Source organism: Erythrolamprus reginae, chromosome 7, assembly GCF_031021105.1.
Source record: "Erythrolamprus reginae isolate rEryReg1 chromosome 7, rEryReg1.hap1, whole genome shotgun sequence".
Lineage (NCBI taxonomy): Eukaryota > Metazoa > Chordata > Lepidosauria > Squamata > Dipsadidae > Erythrolamprus > Erythrolamprus reginae.
The window spans coordinates 51918744-51940504 of NC_091956.1; the positions used below are offsets into that span (position 1 = coordinate 51918744).

General features: G+C 41.4%; 1 protein-coding gene across 1 annotated transcript in view; it reads right to left on the minus strand.

The window, feature by feature from the left end:
* DCTD (dCMP deaminase) overlaps positions 1–19141 on the minus strand; it is a 64000-nt gene extending 44859 nt beyond the window's left edge. Inside the window, exons 1-4 of the mRNA XM_070757481.1 lie at positions 18955–19141; positions 12091–12202; positions 10858–10993; positions 2600–2716 (exon numbers count right to left, since the gene is read on the minus strand). Of these exons, the coding sequence (XP_070613582.1) occupies positions 2600–2716; positions 10858–10993; positions 12091–12202; positions 18955–18995 (406 nt within the window). The 5' untranslated portion in view covers positions 18996–19141. The remainder of the gene's footprint in view (positions 1–2599; positions 2717–10857; positions 10994–12090; positions 12203–18954) is intronic.
* Positions 19142–21761: the final 2620 nt, after the last annotated feature.

Consider the following 21761-nt stretch of genomic DNA (forward strand, 5'->3'; position numbering starts at 1 on the left):
AACTGATGGGACGATGGGACAAGGTAAGACGATATATGATTAGTAGAATCCAAGACCAAGTAGAATCCGAGAGATATATGATTAGTAGAATCCGATTCCAATCAATTGGAATCACTTTGTAGTATGTAAATAGAGACATTGCTCTTGAGTTAAAATGGTATATATAAGAAACACCCCCAAGGTGGTGGTGGTGGTGGTAGGTGAATGTTTGTCTGGTGGTGGGCACCGATCACGGAGCACTTGTTCTATCTTGTGTGTGAGTTTTATATTCTATTTCTTAAAATTAATTTTAAAAATTAATAATAAAAAACCCAAATTTAACCCTCTTATTGCCATGGAGGAGTTTGTTTGTTTGACTTCTATGTCGCCCAATCCCGAAGGACACAGGGCGTCTTACAACAATATGAGTACGATATAAATAGATGCAAAACAGTAAAAAAGAAGTCAAACATTATCTAAGGCTAAACATTATCAAGCTAAAACCCCATTAAAAAGTTATTATAAAAAATGATAGTCACACTCATATACATACACACCATTCATGCAATTGCCCATCGAAGATGTAAATTTATGGCCCCCAGGGCTGCTGGCATAGCCAGGTGTTCGTGGCCTTGCAAAAGGCCAGCAGGGTGAAAGCAGTACAGACATTGGGGGAAAGTTGGTTCCATAGAGCCGGGACAGCCACAGAGAAGGCCCTCCCCTGTGGTCCTGCCAACCTGCATTCTTTAGTCAACAGGACCGGGGGGAGACCAACTCTGTGAGCTCTTATTTGTTTCTGGGAGGTATGCGGCAGGAGACGGTCCCATAAATAGTCTGGCCCTGAGCCATATAGGGCTTTATAGGTAATAAGCAACACCTTGAATTGTGCCCAGAGACTAATAGGAAGCCAGTGCAGCTTGTGGAGCAAAGGTGTTATATAGGTACACCCATGACAGCTCTCATGGCTGCATTCTGGACTATTTGCAGTCCCCAAACACTTGTCAACGGTAGAATTGCAGATCAAACACTTGTTGGAAGTTGCCATTGATCCATTGAAGTAGGAAAACCAATCCATTTGTTCTGCAGACAAAAAGTAGACCTTATGGTAAGAGGGGAACAGTATAGCTGTAAGGGAGGGGGTTGCAGGAGACTTACTCCCAAAAACTATTTTAATTATTTCCCTGACTTGCCCTGAAACTTTGGATGATTGGTGAGGGTAGATGCTCTTATTCCTGGCTTTTGTTTGTCAAATTCTTTGGAGATGAAAGGGATTATGAGGTTCTAGATATGCTATTCACATTTTTTAAATTGCCTCTATAGTGGGGAGATAGGAGTCAGTCCTCGTCTGATGTTTCCCCCCCCCTGCTTTGTTGGATTTATGGGCTCTGTTGTTATTACTACTGGGGATTGCCCAGCTTCTTTCCTTACTTCTGGATGCCATTTTTAAATTGAAGGACTGTGCCAGAGTAGTGAGAGGTGTAAACTCATTTCAGGAGCTGCTAGGTTGTTTCCATCTTGTCTCCTCCCTCCTATGTTTTAAATGAGCAGGAAACAAAAAAAGGAATGGGACTATGCAGATGTGAGCAATGGATTTGTTTTCCCTCCCAATGATGCATATCTTTTTTTTTATTTTACATGAACTTAAGTAAAAGACAACTGCATGGGAAATTTGTTAATTGTCAGACATGTAGTCTACCAAGCTACTACTGTGCACATTGACTAATAATGATTTTGTATTCAAGCGGACTTAATTTCCCCAGAACTAATTAGAAATTAGAGAGGGAGAGGGGCGGCATACAAATCTAATAAATTGAATTGAAATGTAAGGAATTTAATTTAAGATCATTTTTATACTACACATGATCTCTACCACTTATCTACAAAATATCTCCAGGTAAAGAACTGGAGACAATGGAGTCATAAGGGCAAAGAAAGGCTACCATGGATGACATGAGATGGTCTGACTCTCACTGCCAAGGAACCTGTAGAGATGTACAATAAGCACAACTCCAGATGGCTGAGAAACCTACATGACTTTTCTATGAAAGCTGTCACGAGGATGGGCATTTTACCAGTATCTAATAATCTGATGAAAGGCCCAACTGTCACACTTGCACAACTGTAGCTGTAGTGAAAATGTGTAACTATTGTAATGAAAAACACAATTATAAGAAAGATCCTGGAAGTCTTATGACATTTATGACAAAAGAGATAAAAATCTTCAAGTGCTAACCATGTCTGATATTCAAATTAATATGTAACATATATATTCCCAGGAGATCTTATGTCACACAAAGTTTATTCTTCCATCTTTTCCTCTTACATTCTATGCACAATGTGTCAGCAATGTAAAACGACAGTAATGATATGCAACGTCTGCACAGTTTCTTGGCAGCTGTTGGTCTAGAAAGTTAAAAACTTAAATTAAAAACAAGTAAGAATCACAGAGGATGCAATTAGTATGGGAAAACCTGGCACCAGTCAAGGATAGAAAAAAGTACAAGGAGTAAGTTAAAGATTGATAGGGCAATTAATTTAGATCTAAACAGCGGCACTTGTAATTATGTGTCCAAATAAGTAGCACTCTAATACCAAAAATAAAGCTGGCTCCTTTTCTTACCTGCCTGGATGATGAGCTTTGCACATTCATTACATGGAAACAGAGCAACATATATGCTGCAGCCTTTCACATCGGCAGAATTCTTGTTCATTATGGCATTCAGTTCAGCATGACATACTGATTAAAGAAAAAAGATTTCAACAAATATTATTAGGTATGTCCATCAAAGATCATCAATCTAAAACGTAACTAAGTATTAACTGCAAATGCCCAATTCCTTCCAGAAGCAAACACCAATACAATCCGTCACATAAGAGAAAATTAGCAGGGGAGGCAAGAGAAATTCAAGATCAATGGAGGTCAAGTGGTCTGGCCAGACTAGTAATGAGGAATGAAATAATTAAGAACATTAAAAGGACCATTCACCAACACCTACAGGACAGTCAAAGCCATAGGCTGAACACTAAGTAATTTCAGCCATCCTAAGTGTGTCAATATGTCATAGCACTATTGTTCCCAGACAGTATCTAATTGCCTACATCAAGGAGCTCATTTAAAGACCTACATGGCTTAGGGTCAGACTATCTTCGAGATCGCCTTCTACCACATAGCTCCCAGCAACCAGTAAGGGCCCACAGAGTTGGTCTTCTCCGGGTCCCATCAGCTAAACAGTGTCGGCTGGTGGGTCCGTGGGGGAAGGCCTTCTCTGTGGCTGCCCCAGCTCTCTGGAACCAGATACCTCCTGAGATCTGAAATACCTCCACCATATTGGTCTTCGGAAAAATGATAAAGACCTGGCTTTTGCAACAGGTCAGATCTTATGGTAGTAACCAGCGAGATCTGGCCATGAATGGTATGCAGGGGTTTAACTGTTGTATTGTAAATTGTTTTAAAACTTTTTTAGAGGTTTTTGTACTATTGATGTTTTAAATTTTTGCTGTGAGCTGCCTAGAGTCTCTAGGGCAGTAATGGCGAACCTTGTTTTCCTCGGGTACTGAAAGAGCGTGCATATGCACTATCACGCATGTGCGAGTGCCCACACCCTTAATTCAATGCCTGGAGAGGGTGAAAACAGCTTCCCACGCCCCCTGAAGGCCGGAAACAGCCTGTTTCGCAACTTGTGGTGGGCCCAGTAGGCTCGTTTCGCCTTCCCCAGGCTCCAAAGGCTTCCCTGGAGCTAGGGGAGGGTAAAAACACCTCCTCCATCCCTTTGGATGTTTTTTGGAAACCAAAAACATCTTCTAAGCCTCTTTGCAATCATCTGGCCAGCATACAGATGTATGTTGGAGCTGAACTAGGGCCACAGCTCGTGTGCCAGCAGATATGGCTCCATATGCCACCTGTGGCACCCGTGCCATAAATTTGCCATCACTGCCCTAGGGAGTTGGGTGGCATAGAAATTGAAGAAATAAATAAATAAATTTAGGGGCTTATATGCGTGGATACATTCTTTTGATGAGGCACGTATATGTTGTATTCCTAAAAATGAGAGTAAGCAGTCCTGTCCTCCAAATAAGATAACTGGCAACTAGGGCACTAGTTCAATGCTCAACGGTGTTAACTTTTTTAGTTATCTGTATGTCCATCTTTTCCATCAGTTCACTTTTCTGTTTATTTGGATGGTTCTTTTTCAATATCTGGATCTTTTCTTTGTTTATTTTAAGTCCTGCCACCGCACCAAACTCTTCTATTTTCTTTATTAGTTTAGGTCCTGTTTCTAAGGGTTCCTCCAAAATAAACACCAGGTCGTCTGCAAAACTTGCACTTTGTATTGTTTTTTATTTTCAAATCTTTTATTTCTGGGTCTTGTCTGGTCTGTCTAAGTAAGACTTCCAGAGTTAGTATAAATAAAAGAATGGATAATGGATATCCTTGTCTTGTGCCCTTGCTTATGTTAAATTCTTCTGTTGTTTCTCTGTTTACTATCACTTTCACCATTTGATTAGAGTATAATTTCTTAGATTATTTTTACAAAGTTTTCACCGAAGTTCATGCTTTTCAATTGTAATATCATAAACTGCCAGTTCATGTAATCAAAGGCTTTATGTGTATATTCAGAAAGATCAATGCTAGCTGGTTTTCGGAGTGGACTTTGTAGTATTTCAATATTCGCAATAATCCTGTTATTTTTCAGTTGTCTTTTAGGTAGAAAAACCATTCTGGTTGGCATTTATGAATTCAGTTAAAACTCTTTTTAATCTTTCTGAAATTATGGAGGTGTATAATTCATAATCTACATTGAATAATGATATTGGTCTGTAGTTTTTATCTGTTGAGGATATATGTCTTCCTTTGGTGTTAATGTAATATATGCTTCTATCCAAGTTTTGGAGTTTGGCCTTTGACAATGCTTCATTGTGGACTTCCAGCAATAACAGTTTAAGTGCCTATTGTAAACTTTTATAAAGTTCTGCAGGAAGCCTGTCTGGTCCAAAGATTTTATTATTTTGTCTTTTGATTACTTCCATTATTTCCATTGTTGTTATTCTTTCATTTAACATTATTCAGTTACTGAGTCTGATATTTTGGTTAGAGCCACCTTTTCCAGATATTTAGTTGTATCTTCTCACTGATTTTTCTTGACTGTAGTTTCCTAATTCCTTTTTATCTTTTTTTGTTTTATCTTCATTTTGATGAAGGGCTCATTCGTCTTCTAGTAGTTGTATATCACTTTCTTCTGCTATTCTTTCTTCAACTTACACGCTAACCATCTACCTGGCTTATTTGTGTGTTCAAAGACGTTTTGTTTCACCATTTTGTTTGTGTCATTTTATCTTCCACTATTAAGCTCAATTTATGTTTTATCAAATCACTTTTCTCTTTTCTTTTTTGCAGGTCCTTCTGCAGTTCTATCTCTAGTCTTTTAAGCTTGTCTTATAATATATTTTGCTGTTGTTTCTTTTTCTTGCTTCTTCTTGCTATATGTTATCGCTAATCCTCGCATGTATGCTTTTGCTGTATCCCAGACAGTTTACAGTGATGTTTCTTCTTTTCTACTTTATTTAAAGAAAACATCCATTTATTTTTTCATCATTTGTCTTTTAGAATGGTTTGATTCATTGTCCATCTCAATTTCCTATTTTCTCCCTTCCATGTAACTTTTATGGGATTGGGTCTGCCCGTATATTTATTGCTACCTTTATCTCTTGGATATCTGTTCTCATTCCTGATATCATCCACATCATGTCTATTCTCAACTACGATTAGTGTCTATTTGAACAGACTGTATATTGGTTTGTCTTTGGGTTTGCTCTCTCCATACATCCTACAAACCTATTTCTTGTTTCATTTCAGAAAAGGGTTTTGGAAGTGTTATTTTTTTTAACTTCTTTTGATGTTTCTGTAATCTCTTTTAATGTCCACAATTGCATTGAAGTCCTTTATTATACAAATATTTTCATAGTCCATTCCGATTATCTTTTATAAAACTTCCTGCTTATTATTTGGAGCATATATTGATTTGTTTCTGGTTTATTGATGTCACCATCATTAGTATTCTCCCTTCTTCATCTGCATAGTTTTTAACGATTCTCTGACATATACAGTAGTCCCTCGCTATACCGCGCTTCACCTACTGCGGCTTCACTTCATCGCGGGTTTCTGAGGAAGTCGATCGGCAGATTTAAACAGCCCGCCGAACTCGATCGGCAGGTGTTTTTTTAAAAAAAAAAATCTAAAATTGTAAATACTGTATCTAAAATAAATACTGTGTGGGAAGGGTTTATAAACACTTAAAACAATGAAAACTTACCAAACAATTACAATATAAATACTTAAATAAGTACTATCAGTCGATAAATTCCCCATCGCGGATTTCACCTATCGTGGCCAGGTCTGGAACGTAACACCAGCGATAGGTGAGGGACTACTGTAGTGCTAATTTCAGCCACCCTAAGTGTGCCAATGTCCACTATTGTTCCCAGAGTGTATCTAATTGCCTACATAAAGGGGCTCACATAGGAGCTTACATGCATGGATATATTCTTTTGATGGGGTACGTGTACGTTGTATTCCAAAAAAACCAAGAATTATGACAAAAAAGCAAGCAGTCCTTTCCTACAATTAAGATGAACTGGCAACCAGGGCACAGAAAAGATGACTGGCACAAAGAACACCATTTAGAAAAAAAATTCTGCCCTGTTACTACTATTATTAATGCCCAGTAAGAACTCTGAAACACAATTAAAATAGTTATTTGATAACCAGACCATCATAAACAATCTGAAATGAATATTTATAAATTCCAGGAGGCACAAGACTTTATAAAGAAACTATAAATTTATTAGGAGGAAATGTATTCTTTTGGCAGTATATGTGTTAAATTAGCAATGATTTGCCTATTTGTGATCACTGTCTGCAAGCAAAGTCTTCACTATCTAAAAGCCAAAGCTGGCAAGTTAAATTATCTGCAGCATGTTCAGTGGGACTGGAAATCACTTTAGTTTTGATATATTGGCAGCAGGGGCTGCTGTCTCTGATGTACAAAACCAGTTCTGTGATTCTTTGGGTGTTGGTCTATGTAGTCAAATTATTTAGAAAGATTTGTCAAGACCACTGAGAACCAGAATCCTGTGGAGCAAAGGTTTATTGTGCTGCTATGCTAATGCCATGCAAAGCAAATTCTACGTACATGGATTTCAAGATATTCCTTCTATACTCAAGCTCAGCTTGTCACTATGATTTTCCCTTTCACCCACCCACCCTCATTCTACCCACAAACTGAACTGATAATTTCCACATTTCCTAGTCAGAACAGTAATTGCCAGCTGAGTTTCAGAAGCTGCTGTCCAAAAATATACACTTAACTACATCTGTAAAATATCAAACTGGGGAAACTTTGGCTAGTAAACTGCAGTTAATATTTTTTAAATGCATATTTTGCCATTTTGAATATTTAAAATTTTATGGGAACATATATTAATAAAGAGTGTTATTTCTAAGTACCATTAAATAATCCATGATTTGTTGGGTCATCCTTTCAGATATACAGTATTTCCTTACCTAAACAGAGACCAGATGACTGCGGGTAAGCAAAACAACTGGGAGTGGGAATGACTTCCAACCAGCTTCTCCACTGACTTTGTTTGTGAGAAGCTGGCAGGAAGCACTGGAAGTCACAATCATGTGATTAAAGCAAACTACAGTGATGCTACTGTGGCTACAACTTTGCAAATATAAGTGGTGCGAACTGTCAAGGATCAGTACTATCCTACCATGTTTCCCCGAAAGTAAGACAGTGTCTTACTTTCTTTTTATCCCCAAAAGCCCCACTATGTCTTACTTTCGGGGTATGTCTTATATTGTCCCGGGCACCGGGGCTGGCTCGTCTTCGGGCTTTGGCCCGGGTGAGGCCTCTTCGGGCGCCGGAGCCGGCGGCGACTTCCTGACGCGCTACCGGCTGGTGTCGTCTAAGCTCCGCAAGCGCTTCCTGCGCAAGCCCAATGTGTCGGAGGCGTCGGAGCAGTTCGCGGCGCTGGCGAGGGAGCTGCGCGCCCAGGAGAGTCTCCCTTACGCAGCCTGGTGCCAGCTGGCGGTGGCGCGCTGCGCCCAGAGCTTGGGCCACCCGGCGGGCGAGGCGGCGGCCCTGGCCGAAGCGGCGCGGCTCTGGCTGCGGCACGAGCGGAAGCTCCGACTGCGGCAAGGCAGCTACCGGTAGATGAGAGGGAGGCGGCAATACCCCCGTGTTTCCCCGAAAGTAAGACATATGTCTTACTTTCGGGGTACGGCTTATATTAGCCGACCCCCCTGAAACCCCCGATACGTCTTAAAATCGGGGGTGTCTTACTATCGGGGAAACACGGTAGGTAATATTCCATTTAAGTAAAAGTTTGTGAGTATGTAAAGCAGTCATACTGCTGAGTCATAGCGACTAAGCTACAACCTGATTGGGCTAGAACAGAATAAGAAGCAATGCACTTTTGCAGTAGGTGTGGTTTTTGTGGTTGGTTGGTTAGTATTGTGGTTAGTAGGTGGACTGATTTACTGTATCGTGGTTTATAGTTGTAGTAAAGTGTTTTCTGTAAATAGAAGAATAGGAGAGATTCTATTTTTGCTACATTCAGGAGTAAAACCTCTTCAACCAGTTCCTGCTGAATTGCTTTCATTCTTCATCTTTGGCGTTCGGGTTCAGGAGGATGCTGAGAAGCCCCCCGGCTGTTTCAAAAGGTGACAGCCGGGCGGCGGGGCTTCTTGGCGGCCTCCCGAACCCCGAACCTGGAACGGAAAACCCCCCCGCAAAAAACCGCGTTCGGGTTCGGGAGGCCGCCAAGAAGCCCCGCCGCCCGGCTGTCACCTTTTAAAACAGACGGGGGGCTTCTCGGCGGCCTCCCGAACGCCAAACCCGGAAGTTCGGGTTCGGCGTTCGGGTTCAGGAGGACACTGAGAAGCCCCCCGGCTGTTTCAAAAAGCGACAGCCGGGCGGCGGAGCTTCTCGGCAGCGGGTTCGTAAGAAGAAAAAAGTTCGTAAGAAGAGGCAAAAAATTTCTGAACCCCGGGTTCGTATCTCGGGTTGTTCGTAAGACGAGGGGTTCGTATCATGAGGTACCACTGTACTTAGTCACAGTCAAAATCTAACAAATTGCCAAAACATCTATGCCTCATTTTGGATTATATACTAAGTCCTAATATAAAAATATCTCTGCGTGGTAACTGCCCAATGTTCAGCCATTAGCCCAGATTGATTGCTGGGAAAGGTCACTTTTCAGAGACCCAAAAATGTGAGAGAACTGAACATGGAAGGTGAAAGTTCAGTGAGAAAACTTGTCACCTACATCTACATTAGTCCAGTTTGAAGTGGCTCTGTCAATCAAAAAGAACATTAATTATGTTATAATCCACAGGTCCCTTGACTGCTTGAGGATAGCCCCATACTTCCACTTCCTGAATAGGTATCCCTTCTTTTTTATTAAAAGAAATTAATCTAAAATCCATTACTATTAAAACTAAATCAACCAGCAAAACCAAAAACATAACTATTAATAAAAACAGGTGAGGGCTGGGGTTTTTTTTCTCTGTTATTATTTAAGTGCTTTTACCATATGCTTTAAATCAAGAGTCACTTCTCTCTCTGTTTCTCTTTCCTGTCATTCTCTGTCTCAATCATTTTCTTATTTCTCTTTTTTTCTCCCCTTTTTTCTATCATTTCTCTCTATCTCTTCCTTTCACTCTTCTCTCTCTTGCTTTCTGTCTCTCTCTCTTGCTTCCTTCCTCTCTCATCTTTCTCTTTCTTTCTTTCTCTCTTTTTCTCACTTTCTCTCTTGTTTTCTCTCTTGCTTTCTCTCTCTCACTTTCTCTCGTTTTCTTTCTCACACTCTTTCTCTCTCTTGTTCTCTCTCTCTTGCTATCTCTTTCTCTCCCCCCTTTCTCTCTCTCTCTCTTTCTCACTTTCTCTCTATCTTGCTGTCTGTTGCTCTCTCTCTCTCGTTCTCTCTCCGTTCTTCTCACAGCGGAGGCTGGCGAAGGTGATTTTCAATGTCAGGCGCACGCTCCCCATCCCCCTGCCAGCCCACCCAGAACATTCAAAATAAGAAAAGCCTTCGCCGGCGAAGGTTTTTCTTATTTTGAATGTTCCGAGTGGGTTGGCAGGGGGATAGGGAGCGCGCGCAACCGCCCGCGTGCCCCCGACATTGAATATCACCTTCGCTGGCCTCCGCTGTGAGAACGCCTGCCCCGCCTCTCCTGCAACCCCCTTGCTGAGAGCCCGGAACGAAAGTGCTCTCGGCAAAGGGACTGTGAGACGGGCAGGGCGTGCGTTCCTGGTGCGGGAGGAGCCGCGCCCCAAGGTAGGAGACAGCGGAGGAGCAGAGGGGGCAGATCGAGCAGGCCGAGGGGGCCGGAAGCACCGTGGGGAGGCAGGGGCGGCCGCGGCTCCCTTCCCTTCTACTGCAGGTGCCTCCCCGCCCCCTGCGGGCTGGCAGGGGGATGGGGAGCGCGCACCCGTGAAAAAGGGTGCGCGGGGGGGTATTTTGGGGGGCCCGTGTGCGCAGCTTACGAGGAACGCTGATGAGTACTTATTCTGGTAAAATTATTGTCAAAAAAACTAGACATATGAATAACAGCCCCAACTATCTGAGACTAGTGCTGTGTCCAGGAAAAGTCCTATAGGAAGAAAAAAATCAACAGAAATTGAGAAAGGAGAAAGTTTAATTTAGAGATTTTTTAGCAGTCTGCTTGCAAACAGACAGTAAATGTTTGGGAGGTTGATCTCATCCCTGCCATGTAGGAAATAAGGTTCCTGCCTAAAAGGTGACAGGCATCTCCGATAATATTGTCTTCTGTTTCCATTAGGAAAAATAAAGACCTTACATTACATTCCTTACCATAGGGATATTTTGTGTTGAGTTTATTATCTGCTGTTCTTGTCCAAGGCAAAAGATCATCACTGCATCCATTAGGCATCCCATTGTATCCAATTCCAACAATCTTGTTTTCTGAATTCACAATGCAAGCTCCAACCTAAAACAGAGCATCTAGTTTACTGTTTCACTCCTGTCATCCATTTACCTATTGACTATGGCTCAGAAGGATAAGAGTAACACAGGAATATTAATTAATATATCAAATTTTGAGGCTGCCTATTCCATGATGTCTTGCTCAACATTAGTCCAAATTATATTATATTTATTTATGAGTGTTGACAACCAACCGGAACAACTACAGACCAACTATAAATATATGAGGCTCCATAATCACTGATCTCAAGGCCCGCAAAACAACCAACCAGATCTTGAACAGTTTCCAAGCCACAGGAATCTTGGGGGTGAGAAAAAACTACAACACAATAGGTATACTTCCTAGATTCCCTAACATGACATGGAACCTGAAGCACACATACCTGCATTCATGCACCTCTAGCATTATAAGCTCAGGTTATCTCAATGTGCCTTAAAAAGTTGGTACTTTAACTGCAGACCTTCCTAGACAGAAACAACCTATTTGATTTTTATCAGGTTGTACAATGCTTTGTATATATGGTGGCTTTTCAAGCCTGCCAAGAACTAGCAATTGCAAACACAACTGCAAAATTTTAGCAGGTGCTACAAATGCACATCTGATCAAATACTTCCAAAATCGTACCAGTTTCTGGAGAAAAATCATGATATTATTGCTTATCTTAAACAGTCACAGAAATTAAGACCTTATTATATTTCAGCAAGATTTAGAGCGGAGCCACCACCACAAGGAAAGTGTCAGGGCATGGATGGCCTAGCTGCAGGTAAACTGATGCAGGGCACATGAAGCAGTTCCAGCCCACACCTCACCTTATGGCCATGAAACTGACAAGCACATGGAATGGGCAGCCAGCCTGCTGTGCAGGCTCTTAAGTAGAGCTTATTTTAGGGTTAGGGTTTATATTAGACATATGGGTAAAAAAAACCCTCCTAGGGCTTATTTTCAGGATAGTTCTTATAGGTTTTGGAGACAGATCTAGTCATGTCCATTCAGAAATAACCCCAAATGAATTCAATTCAATGTAACTATTCAAAGGATAATTTGCCTAAGACTTCAGCTTAGTTGCCTTATCTTGGTCTCCCCAAATATCATCTTCCTACCTGAGAATTTGGATCCTTGCTTCTTTGTGCTGACAAGAATGCTACGGCCATGAAATATTCAGGCCACTCCAAGTAATCATCTCGTTTTTTACAGGTCATCTCACAAGCATGCCTACAGAAATTACACAATGACAATAAATGGTTATGGTTTGCATGAAATAAGATATTTTTTAAAGAAAATTAAAAGCTATACAAGATGCACTTTGACCTCAGTGTTTGAATCTGCAGAAATAAATCAATTATTGCCATACAGAAGAAGAGCACCAAAGTTTAATTAAGTACAACTAAAAGAGCAGAATCTGACCTTGAAGGTTACAGATTCAAATCAAATTTTTTAATAATTGGAAATATTGGTGTTTTATATCTGCCTAGTGGCCTCTGAACATTACTTTTCAGGCCAAAAGGCCAAAAGGAGACTGAATTATCACATTTAAAACTGCAATTTATAGTGTTTGTCATACAATGTTAACTATTATCTATCCCTCAATATTATCTTCTGCAGAAAAATATGGCAAAGGTTACCTTACTTGCCCCAACAAACCTGACTTAAGTTGTTTGAATAAAGATATACTCAGTCAGCTATTATTACAGCAAGCGTCTGATGCAGTTTCATTTGTTAGTTAAAATAAACAGCGAACATGAAATACAGTATCTTTTTCCTGAATATTTTTGAGTGTCAATGCCCGCTAATAATGATTTTCAATTATACCGCTCATAAGCCATGTTGATAACATATAATCCAATGTCAGAAGTCAAGTGTTCCATTTTGACTGCTTTTGTGGTAGAGTTTAATAATAACCCTTTCTTTGCTTTGCATTTTAGCAAACACGAATAAGCAGGTAACCCATGTGCACTATTTTATAATTTTCTAGATAAATACAGGTTTTCTGAGTTCAAAGTGGGTTATGATTTGTGAAATATTTTGCTATTCATGCTCTAAAGACATAAGAACCCAGGAAAATATTTATAGTCATTCAAATTGAACTGAATTGCAAAGATCATGGACTGCATTATTTTATTTCACCTAAGATATTTGTAATATTTTGTCTATGCCTAAAGATTATACTGAATATGGATTAATATGGTGAGCCTTTGCTCTCAGACTAACCAGAAGTTGAACTTGATTTGAGAGCACCAAAGTCACTGATGTTTTTTAAGAACATGATAGGCAACTCTCACAATTAAATTGAAAGATGCATATAAACATAACAATGAATTTTTCCTGCTGTTCAGAGAGCTTTGCTTTCCCCAAACGTAAGCTTTGGTTTCCAAACATACCATATTTTTCAGATATAAGATGCACTGGAGTATAAGACACACTTTAGTTTTGGGGGTGGAAAACAAGGAAAAATAGCCTCTGCCTCCCAGCAAACAGCACAGATGATATACAGTGATCCCTCGATTTGCGCGTTCTCGATTAGCGCGAAACGCTGCAACGCGGTTTTTCAAAAAATATTAATTAAAAAATAAGTCCGCGTTTTTTTTGCTATACCACGGTTTTTCCCACCCGATGACGTCATACGTCATCACCAAGAGTCACTTCTCTGTCTCTTTCTCTTTCTTTCCTGTCACTATGCTTCAATCATTTTCTCATTTCTCTTTTTTCTCCCCTTTTTTCTATCATTTCTCTCTCTCTTTCTTCCTCTCTCACACTCTCTTCCTCCCTTCTCTCTCCCCCCCTCCACTTGCCCACGAGAAGAAAAAAAGCAACCTCTGCCGGGCAGCTCCCCTTGTGCCCCCGCTTTGTGCCTGCCTCTTTTGGGGATTTCTTTTTCTTTTCTTTTTTGCGCTGGCGGTGGGAGCTGTTGGGGAGGGCTCTGCCGGGAAGGCCTCTCAGCTGCAGAGCCGAATGGGGGCGGAGGCAACAGCGGAGCCCGGCGCTGGGGCCATGCGAGGCTGTTCATCCAGGGGGGCGTGGACTGGCAAGTCGCCCTCCTTTCTCTCTCTTTCTCAAGATCGCTTGCCGCTTGCCTATTGCAGCGAAGGAGGCGAAGCAAGGCTCCAAGCTGCAAAGCGGCAAGCGATCTTTCCCCTTTGCCTGGGCGGCGGGAAGACCAAGGGAAGGTTCCTTCAGCCGCCCAACACCTGATCCGCTCCGCAGCGCGGCAGCAGCGAGGAGCCGAAGATGGGGTTTCCCCTTTGCCTTTACCCCATCTTCGGCTCCTCGCTGCTTCTGCGCTGCGGAGCAGATCAGCTGTTGGGCGGCTGAAGGAATCTTCCCTTGGTCTTCCCCGCCGCCCACACGCAAACTCCACCATCTGCGCATGTGCGGCCATGAAAAAATGGCGCACATGCGCAGATGGTGGTTTTTACTTCCGCATCCAGTATAACGCGGAAATCGGTTAGCGCGGGAGGTCTTGGAACGTAACCCCCGCGCTAACCGAGAGATCACTGTACATGTTTGCTGTGATTTCAGTGTATAAGATGCACCCAAGTTTTCACCCTCTTTTGGGGGGTAAAAAGGTGCGTCTTATACTCCGAAAAATGCGTTGAAACTTATTTACTAGAAATTTCTCAGAGAGGGACGGCATGCAAATCCAATAAATTAATTAATTAAAAAAAAACCACCTCTGAAGCTAATCAGCAGATAAGCAAATAATAATAAAATATACAAGATTAAAACATTCTGGCTCAACTCCTAAGGGAAGTGCCTTCTGATTAAATGGCTGAATGCTATATCTGCCCTCAGATTTAGTTAGTTTTTCCTAACTCTCTGCATACAGAAAGCATTCCAAACATTTCCTAAACACTTTCTGCTTTGCACTGTCAGTTTCTTTTATAAAAATTAGTTGAAAACCAAAAGATTTCACATCATACAGAGAAATTTGATGCAGAGTATCTTCAATATGCACTGTACAAATGCCTCCTTCTAAAGAATATCCCCAAATCTGATCCAGAAAATAAGCTGTAAACCATGTTTTCTAAAAATAAGACCCTGTCTTATATTTTTTTTGAACCCTGAAATAAGCACTTGGCCTTATTGCCATGCACTTAAAAGCACAATTGGGCTTATGATCAGGGGATGCCTTATTTTGGGGGAAACAGGGTAGCTGTGTTCACGTAATACGATAGACTAAGCCACAGGTCACCAACCAGTGATCCATGGACCACTGGTGGTCCATGAGAAAATTGTGGTGGTCTGCGACACACCCAGGCAGCTCATGGTGGGGTTGGAAATCTCTGCCAGAGGAAGCAACATGAAACATGCAACTTTGCAGTAAAAACCCTCACCAGTCAGAACGAGGTAATGGTGCAGGGGAAGGGCAGGATAGGTGGGCCAAAGCAACGAGTATCAGCAACCTGTGGCTCATTCTTCCGTCTCCTGTGGCTTCCAGTTAGCTGAACCCACCAGTGACTGGCCCGCCCCTCCCAGTTACTCCTCGCCTGGCCTGAGAAGGGAAGGGCAGGGAATGGAGATTTGCATCAAATTCCAGAGCGGGAGTGAAGTTTCATCTCTTGATGGGTCTTGTGGGCATTTCTTCTGGGCCTTGTTGATGCTCCATGCATCTTGGTCTCTCAGGGAGATGCATGACTTCCTCTCAGTACCGAGACGCTGGCCTGGCCATTTCTCTCTGATACTGCTGTTGGCAGGTCCATGGCCTGCCCGCTATTTTTGCAGTTAAATTTAGCTCACTTCATAATGGCGGAAATGGCATTCCTGCCCCTCCTGAAACCCAGTACGACAGAGCATCAGCTATAGCTGAGCTGGACGGGCGTTGGAACAGAGAGCAGGTCGTGAGTCTCCCCAAGCAACTGAGGTGCGTCCAGCATCAACAAAGGTCAAAGGAGTGCCCGCAAGACCCAGAGAGCACCAGAGAATTAGAATCAGACAGACAGACAGAAAGAGAGGAGGGGAGAGATGTCAGAGAAAAAGATGAGAGGGAAGAGAAGAGAGAGATGAGAGAAAAAAGAGGGGGAGAGATAGAGATGTCAGAGAGATAAAGATGAGAGAAGGGAGAAGAGAGAAAGAACGAGAGGGGGGAGAGAAAAAGAGGGAGAGAGAAGAAGGGGAGAGAGGGATGAGAGAAAGAGATGAGAGAGAGATAGACAAAGAGTGGGAAAGAGAATGGATGTCCAGGAGCTTCAAGTGGGTGCGTTGGATTCCTATTAATGGTTTGCAAAATTTAAAATTATGTAGTGATCCCTGAAGTCCAAAAGGTTAGGACAAGTCAGTGTCTTGGTGTATTGTGTAAATTGGACCATCATACTAACTTTCATTACATACCAACTTCTATTTGTATATTATATAGGCATCCTTTGTTAATCTGCTTTTAGAGTTTAATATGTAGTATGAACCCTATCATGGTGTAACAAGAAGCCGTACATCTGTAGCGAGCTCATACTTTTCTCATGAAGTAATATCTTCTCTGATTTTAAAAGAAAGACTTCCATTAATGAAGAACAATGTTGCTTTTAAATATTTTGTCCTTAGGGAAACCCATCTGAAGAACTAATCATTACTTTATCATAAAATAAGATATAAAATGCACTCTAGAAATTGAACTTAGATAAAAAGCTAGTCAAGGTGAGGCCATTTCTTCATTATTTTATGATAGCAGATCAGTTAAAACACTCGGGTGAGCCTAATCTTGACATTAAAGTAGTCATGGCGTAATGAGTTCAGTATTTCAGGTTTTACAATGGTTGGATTCAAAGACTTTATTTCTCCACCAGAACATACAGTATTTTTAAGTAATTGCTAAGTTTAAAATCTTCATGATATTACTTTTTAGGATCAAGTCTGATCGTTTTTAATTACTGCATAAATCAACTTGCTTTCCTTTTTAAATTTGAACCATAGGACACAAATGTTTCATAAAATAAAACATTTAGTAATGAAATTTCAGGTTAAATTACTTTATATTAGGTATCTATTTGTAGCCTACCTTTATTGTTTTTATAAACAAGTCAAGAATATATCTCAACATACCTTCCTCCTCTTTTCCCCACAATTACAACCCTGTAAATTGTGAAGTGTATTGGAAAGAAAGTGACTAATCACTTTTATGGCCAAAGTAGGAAATGAAATCACAATCTCCTGGTTTCTTAACTGGTACCTTAACCATTAGACCAAGGATGTCAAACTTGCATTGTCACAGTGTCTTCACATGACATGACTTTTCCCCCTTTGCTAAACCAATCATGAATGTGGCCAGCACATGACTGGTTTAGCACATAGTCCTGCACTCAAACTGAAAGTGATTCCGAAAGTAAAATAATATGAATACATTTAAAGCTGTTAGGTTAAATTCTGAGTTTGTATATGTGGAAGGAGAGCTCTTACCTTTATTTTTTAGGATTGTCATTCCACTCTCATTATTTTGTTTGTTTAGATCAGTGCAAATCAGAACTAGCATTTTCTCATAATCATGAAAACTTGTGTTTAAAATTCACAAAGGTACAGAAAACAAGCATTCACTATAGACTTTACTGCTTTTAGTTAAATGCATGTATCTCATAACCTATGTAAATTTCAACATCTTTATTACTGTACACCTAAAAGAAGCTGATTCTACATCTGTAAAGAATACTTTATTTTTTTAATTACTCTAATTTTTAGAAAAGATGGAATTCTGAAAAAGGTTATTTGAACAAGAAAATTTCAGAAATCAAAGACCTCCAGCAACATATTTAACACTAATCTTATATTTAATCCCTAGCAATTTAACCCGCTGAAAGAAATGCCTCTTCTCCAAACTGCAAACAACCACAATTCTTTAGATTTGACAACAGCAGGCTGCATAAAGTATTGCTTTTGGTCAGGATTTCCTGCCAGGCAGAGCAACAAAACTGTCTGTGCTCTGCATTCCCAAGCAGACACAAGTAGGATAACTGTGATTTTCCTCCAGACATAAAGGAAGCTATACATGAACACAAGTTTCTTAAATACAGTCACCTGTATTTACCTCCGGGTGTTAAAATTTCATTGTGTGCTTTAATAGTGAACTGATTTTTTCCAGCTTGTCATATGATGTTGGAGTTGTAGATTACTCCCGTTCTAAATCCCAGTTCTAAATTCTAATTCTGTCATTCAATTTTACACACTACTTTATAATCTGTGAACTCTATAAAACCACATAATAAAGATCATTCTGTCCACAACAATCAATGGTAGACCAGCAAGTGCATTCAGCAATTGCTTAAGATTTGTATTTGAATTCCAACCTGAGTTCTTGCAATGAAATGTTACTGTGAAACAAAAGGATTGCTCAGCCAGCTGGCGATTAAGCCACACTAGTTCCAGCATGTGCCATTCAATTTTCTTCTCCCAGGCCCACCAAATAAGCTTCCTTCTCACAGGACTGGTTTTGTTTTTCCTTTGCTCTTCCCATTTCTTTCTCCTAGTGTTTCTTTTACTTCACAAACTTGTGATTCAGCGAGGTTTGTTCATTCTTAACCCGAACAATGAAAAAAATGGGAGCCTACAGTGTAACAAAATAGGTTAGGCTGGCATCCCGCACGTCCCTCATTGTATTTATGAATGTACACTTCTGGTCCTCTTCTGCCTCCTGCACTGCGGGCATCGGAAATCAAAAAGGACCCGCACAAAAATATAGTGAAGAGACTGCGGCTGCTTAATTCATTAAAAATAGCAAGAGAGACGGAGAAAATTAAAAAGAAAGCCTGCTGGAAGTTTGTTCCAAGGATCTACTACTCTTTCAGTAAAATAATATTTTCTCATGTTGCTTTTGAGGGACGCGATTCAATCGCTCGAGCAAACACAAGTGTGTATACAAAGGTGGAGGGGATGGGGGGGGGGAGGCATAGGTTTAAGCAGCCATGGTGGATGCACGAGTGAGTGTAAAGAGAGAGAATAACGTTATGCGAATGAATGCGCAGCCCATCGGCAACCCGTGCCCCTACCCATTGGGGAAGTTGGTCTCCAGCTGACCGTCAGCGTTCATGGCGTCTTTTCCACGTCGGGAACAAGACACGGTCCTACCGGCGTCCGCCTCCCAACAGAGGAACCCGCTTTGCCGCTTGGCGCCAAAACTGGAATAAGAATTGGCGGGAAAGGAAGGCGGAGTTCGATTGGAAAGCCTCGCCTCCTTTGGATGCTGCAAACACACTGGAGGGCCTGAGCGTCCTTGGGGACTACATTGTCCAGAATGCATTGCTCCGCCGACCTTGTCGGGTCATCTCGGCAGGAAAGTTGCCTCGCGAGGGAAGTTTGTTCGGTGCTGACGGGAGGGCACTGGGGTGGTTTTCTTTGCTCCACTAAAATCTAATTTAATGCAAGAGTATAATGGAGCCATATGTTATTTCAGGAGCCTTTGCATCCTGTTCTCCAATGAATATTCTTGATTTCATCTCAGTCAGACTACACCACATAATTCCTCCTCGTGGTTCTAGCTAACATTACAGTGTCCAGAAATTGTAGGAATTGTCACCTGACTTCCCTAACCTTTTAAGGCCACAATGAGTCCTTTATTTTAGGATTTGGTGCTCTTGTGGGCCATATAAGTTATTTGCATATTGCAATTGATTGTACCCTATTCCCTTCCTGGCCATTCCTTAGTACAAGTATGCAACTGATTTAATCTGTAAACCTATTCTATACAATTGCAAGCGTTAGAAAGAGAATCACTTTATCACATGGTGACAGAATTGGATTAAACCTCTTGTTGCTTAGGCCACTGTTTCCCAACCTTGGCAACTTGAAGATATTTGGACTTCAACTCCCAGAATTCCCCAGCCAGCATTCTCCTCTATTTTTATATCTTTTCTTCTACCCTTTTCTTTATATATAATACTACATGTCTATTCTCTTCAATATGTATTGTGTATTGGACAAAATGAAATAAATAAAAAATGAATAAATAAATAAATTCGCTGGCTGGGGAATTCTGGGAGTTGAAGTCCAAATATCTTCAAGTTGCCAAGGTTGGAAAACACTGGCTTAGGCAAGGTGGGGGAAATGCTTGACCCTATTGTTTAGAAACCGACTGAATTCTTAGATATAGTTGGGCTACCATAATTGAGCAGCAAAGTTAACATTTTTGGGTATCATCTAATGGTGTTATAAATTTTTACAGAGTAGATACTATGACTATAAATATTTGGGAAATGGGACTTTTTTCTCCACTATTGATTTATAGTACTATCCATCATTTCTGCATCAGGGAAATACTGCAGTTTGAAAGTTGGTGATCTGTTTTTTGTGACTTCATCCTCTCTGTGGCTTCTGCTGAAGTGTGTTACAGTGCCCTCACTATTCAGTGCCAATACATAGTGGCACTATACACTGCCAATACTACACCTTCTGAAGTTACCTTCTTCCTGATATTTCTGCACAAATCAATAATTTGTAAAAGAATGGGTCTCCTGTGTTATTCTGATATCATTTCTTATTTGAACAGATCAGCTTTACATCAATTTACCTTTACCTTTGCATGGAACTCTAATTGAGAGGGCAAATGCTAGAAGAAAAATGCCCACAAATGCTATGAGAATTGTAGCTGGGCTTCAGAAATCTGGCTGATGATTTGATAGTAAAAAATATGATGAAATCTTTTGCACCCATGTAGTGATCTTCTGGATTTTGCAACTAAATATAGTACCCCTAGCAAGTGATGGCGAGCCTATGCGGAGCCATATCTGAGGGTATGTGAGAAGTTGTTCTATGTCAGCTCCAGCACACATATATGCACTGGCCACTTCTGCTGTTTTCACTCTCCAGACTTTAGGAAAGTCTCCTGAAGCCTGGGGATGGCAAAAATGGCCCAACCAGAAGTTCACTTGTGTGCTCACCCCCAGACTTCTTTTCGCTGCCAGAGGATTTCAGGAACTTCTTCGGTTTTGGACAATTGGAGCCAGGCCTCCCACACCTCGGCCCATTTGTTCTGCAGCTCACAAGGCTTTTCTGAAGACCTCTTCAGCAATAACAGAGCTCTGGAGTGATCCAGACTCTGTTATTGGCTAGAGAGGCCTTCAGGAAAGGTCTTTAGGAAAAGTCTCTGCAGCTGATAGCAGAGCTGTAGATCCATCCGGAGCTCTGTTATCAGCTACAGAGGCTTTCAGGAAAGCCTTCCTGGCTGCAAAAGAAATGGGCCAAGGTGTGTGATGCCTGTGTGATAGGTGTGCAACTATCTGAGTAGGGCAGCTGCACTTCCATTTCGTTTTCAAACTTCCAACTAGCCGTTGGGACATTTTTCACTGTTCAAAGTCTTCAGGAGGCTTTCCTGAACCCTGGAAAGCCAGTGGGCTTACCAGAGCCTTTAGTGAGGCCCATTTTCATGCCTGGGAGGACAGCGCAGGGGGAGGGCATTACATTATGGGTGCGGGCAATTACACACACGCTATCATGCATGTGTGCATCTTTTTGTACCTGAGCCAAAAAAGGTTCACCATCTCTGCTCTAGCAAATGCTGATTAAGAACAGAAGGAAGAAGTCTTGACTACACCTGAGGTGCCCACATCTGTGGCAACATTCACAAGCAGGACCTAACTATTTCAAAAGAAAATGCAAGATAAAATAGATTATGCATCCCTAACTGCTGTAATGCAGTACTTCTCAAATAGTGGGGCACGGCGTGATGCCAAGGGGCACATGTGACCATGAGGAACATGCATGCTCCCTCTCAATCGATTTGCCCAGGCGGGGAGTGTTTTCTCAGCTGCACGCTACTCCAAGCCCGGAAGAGAAGGTGGCCAGATGGGGTGGCTGTATG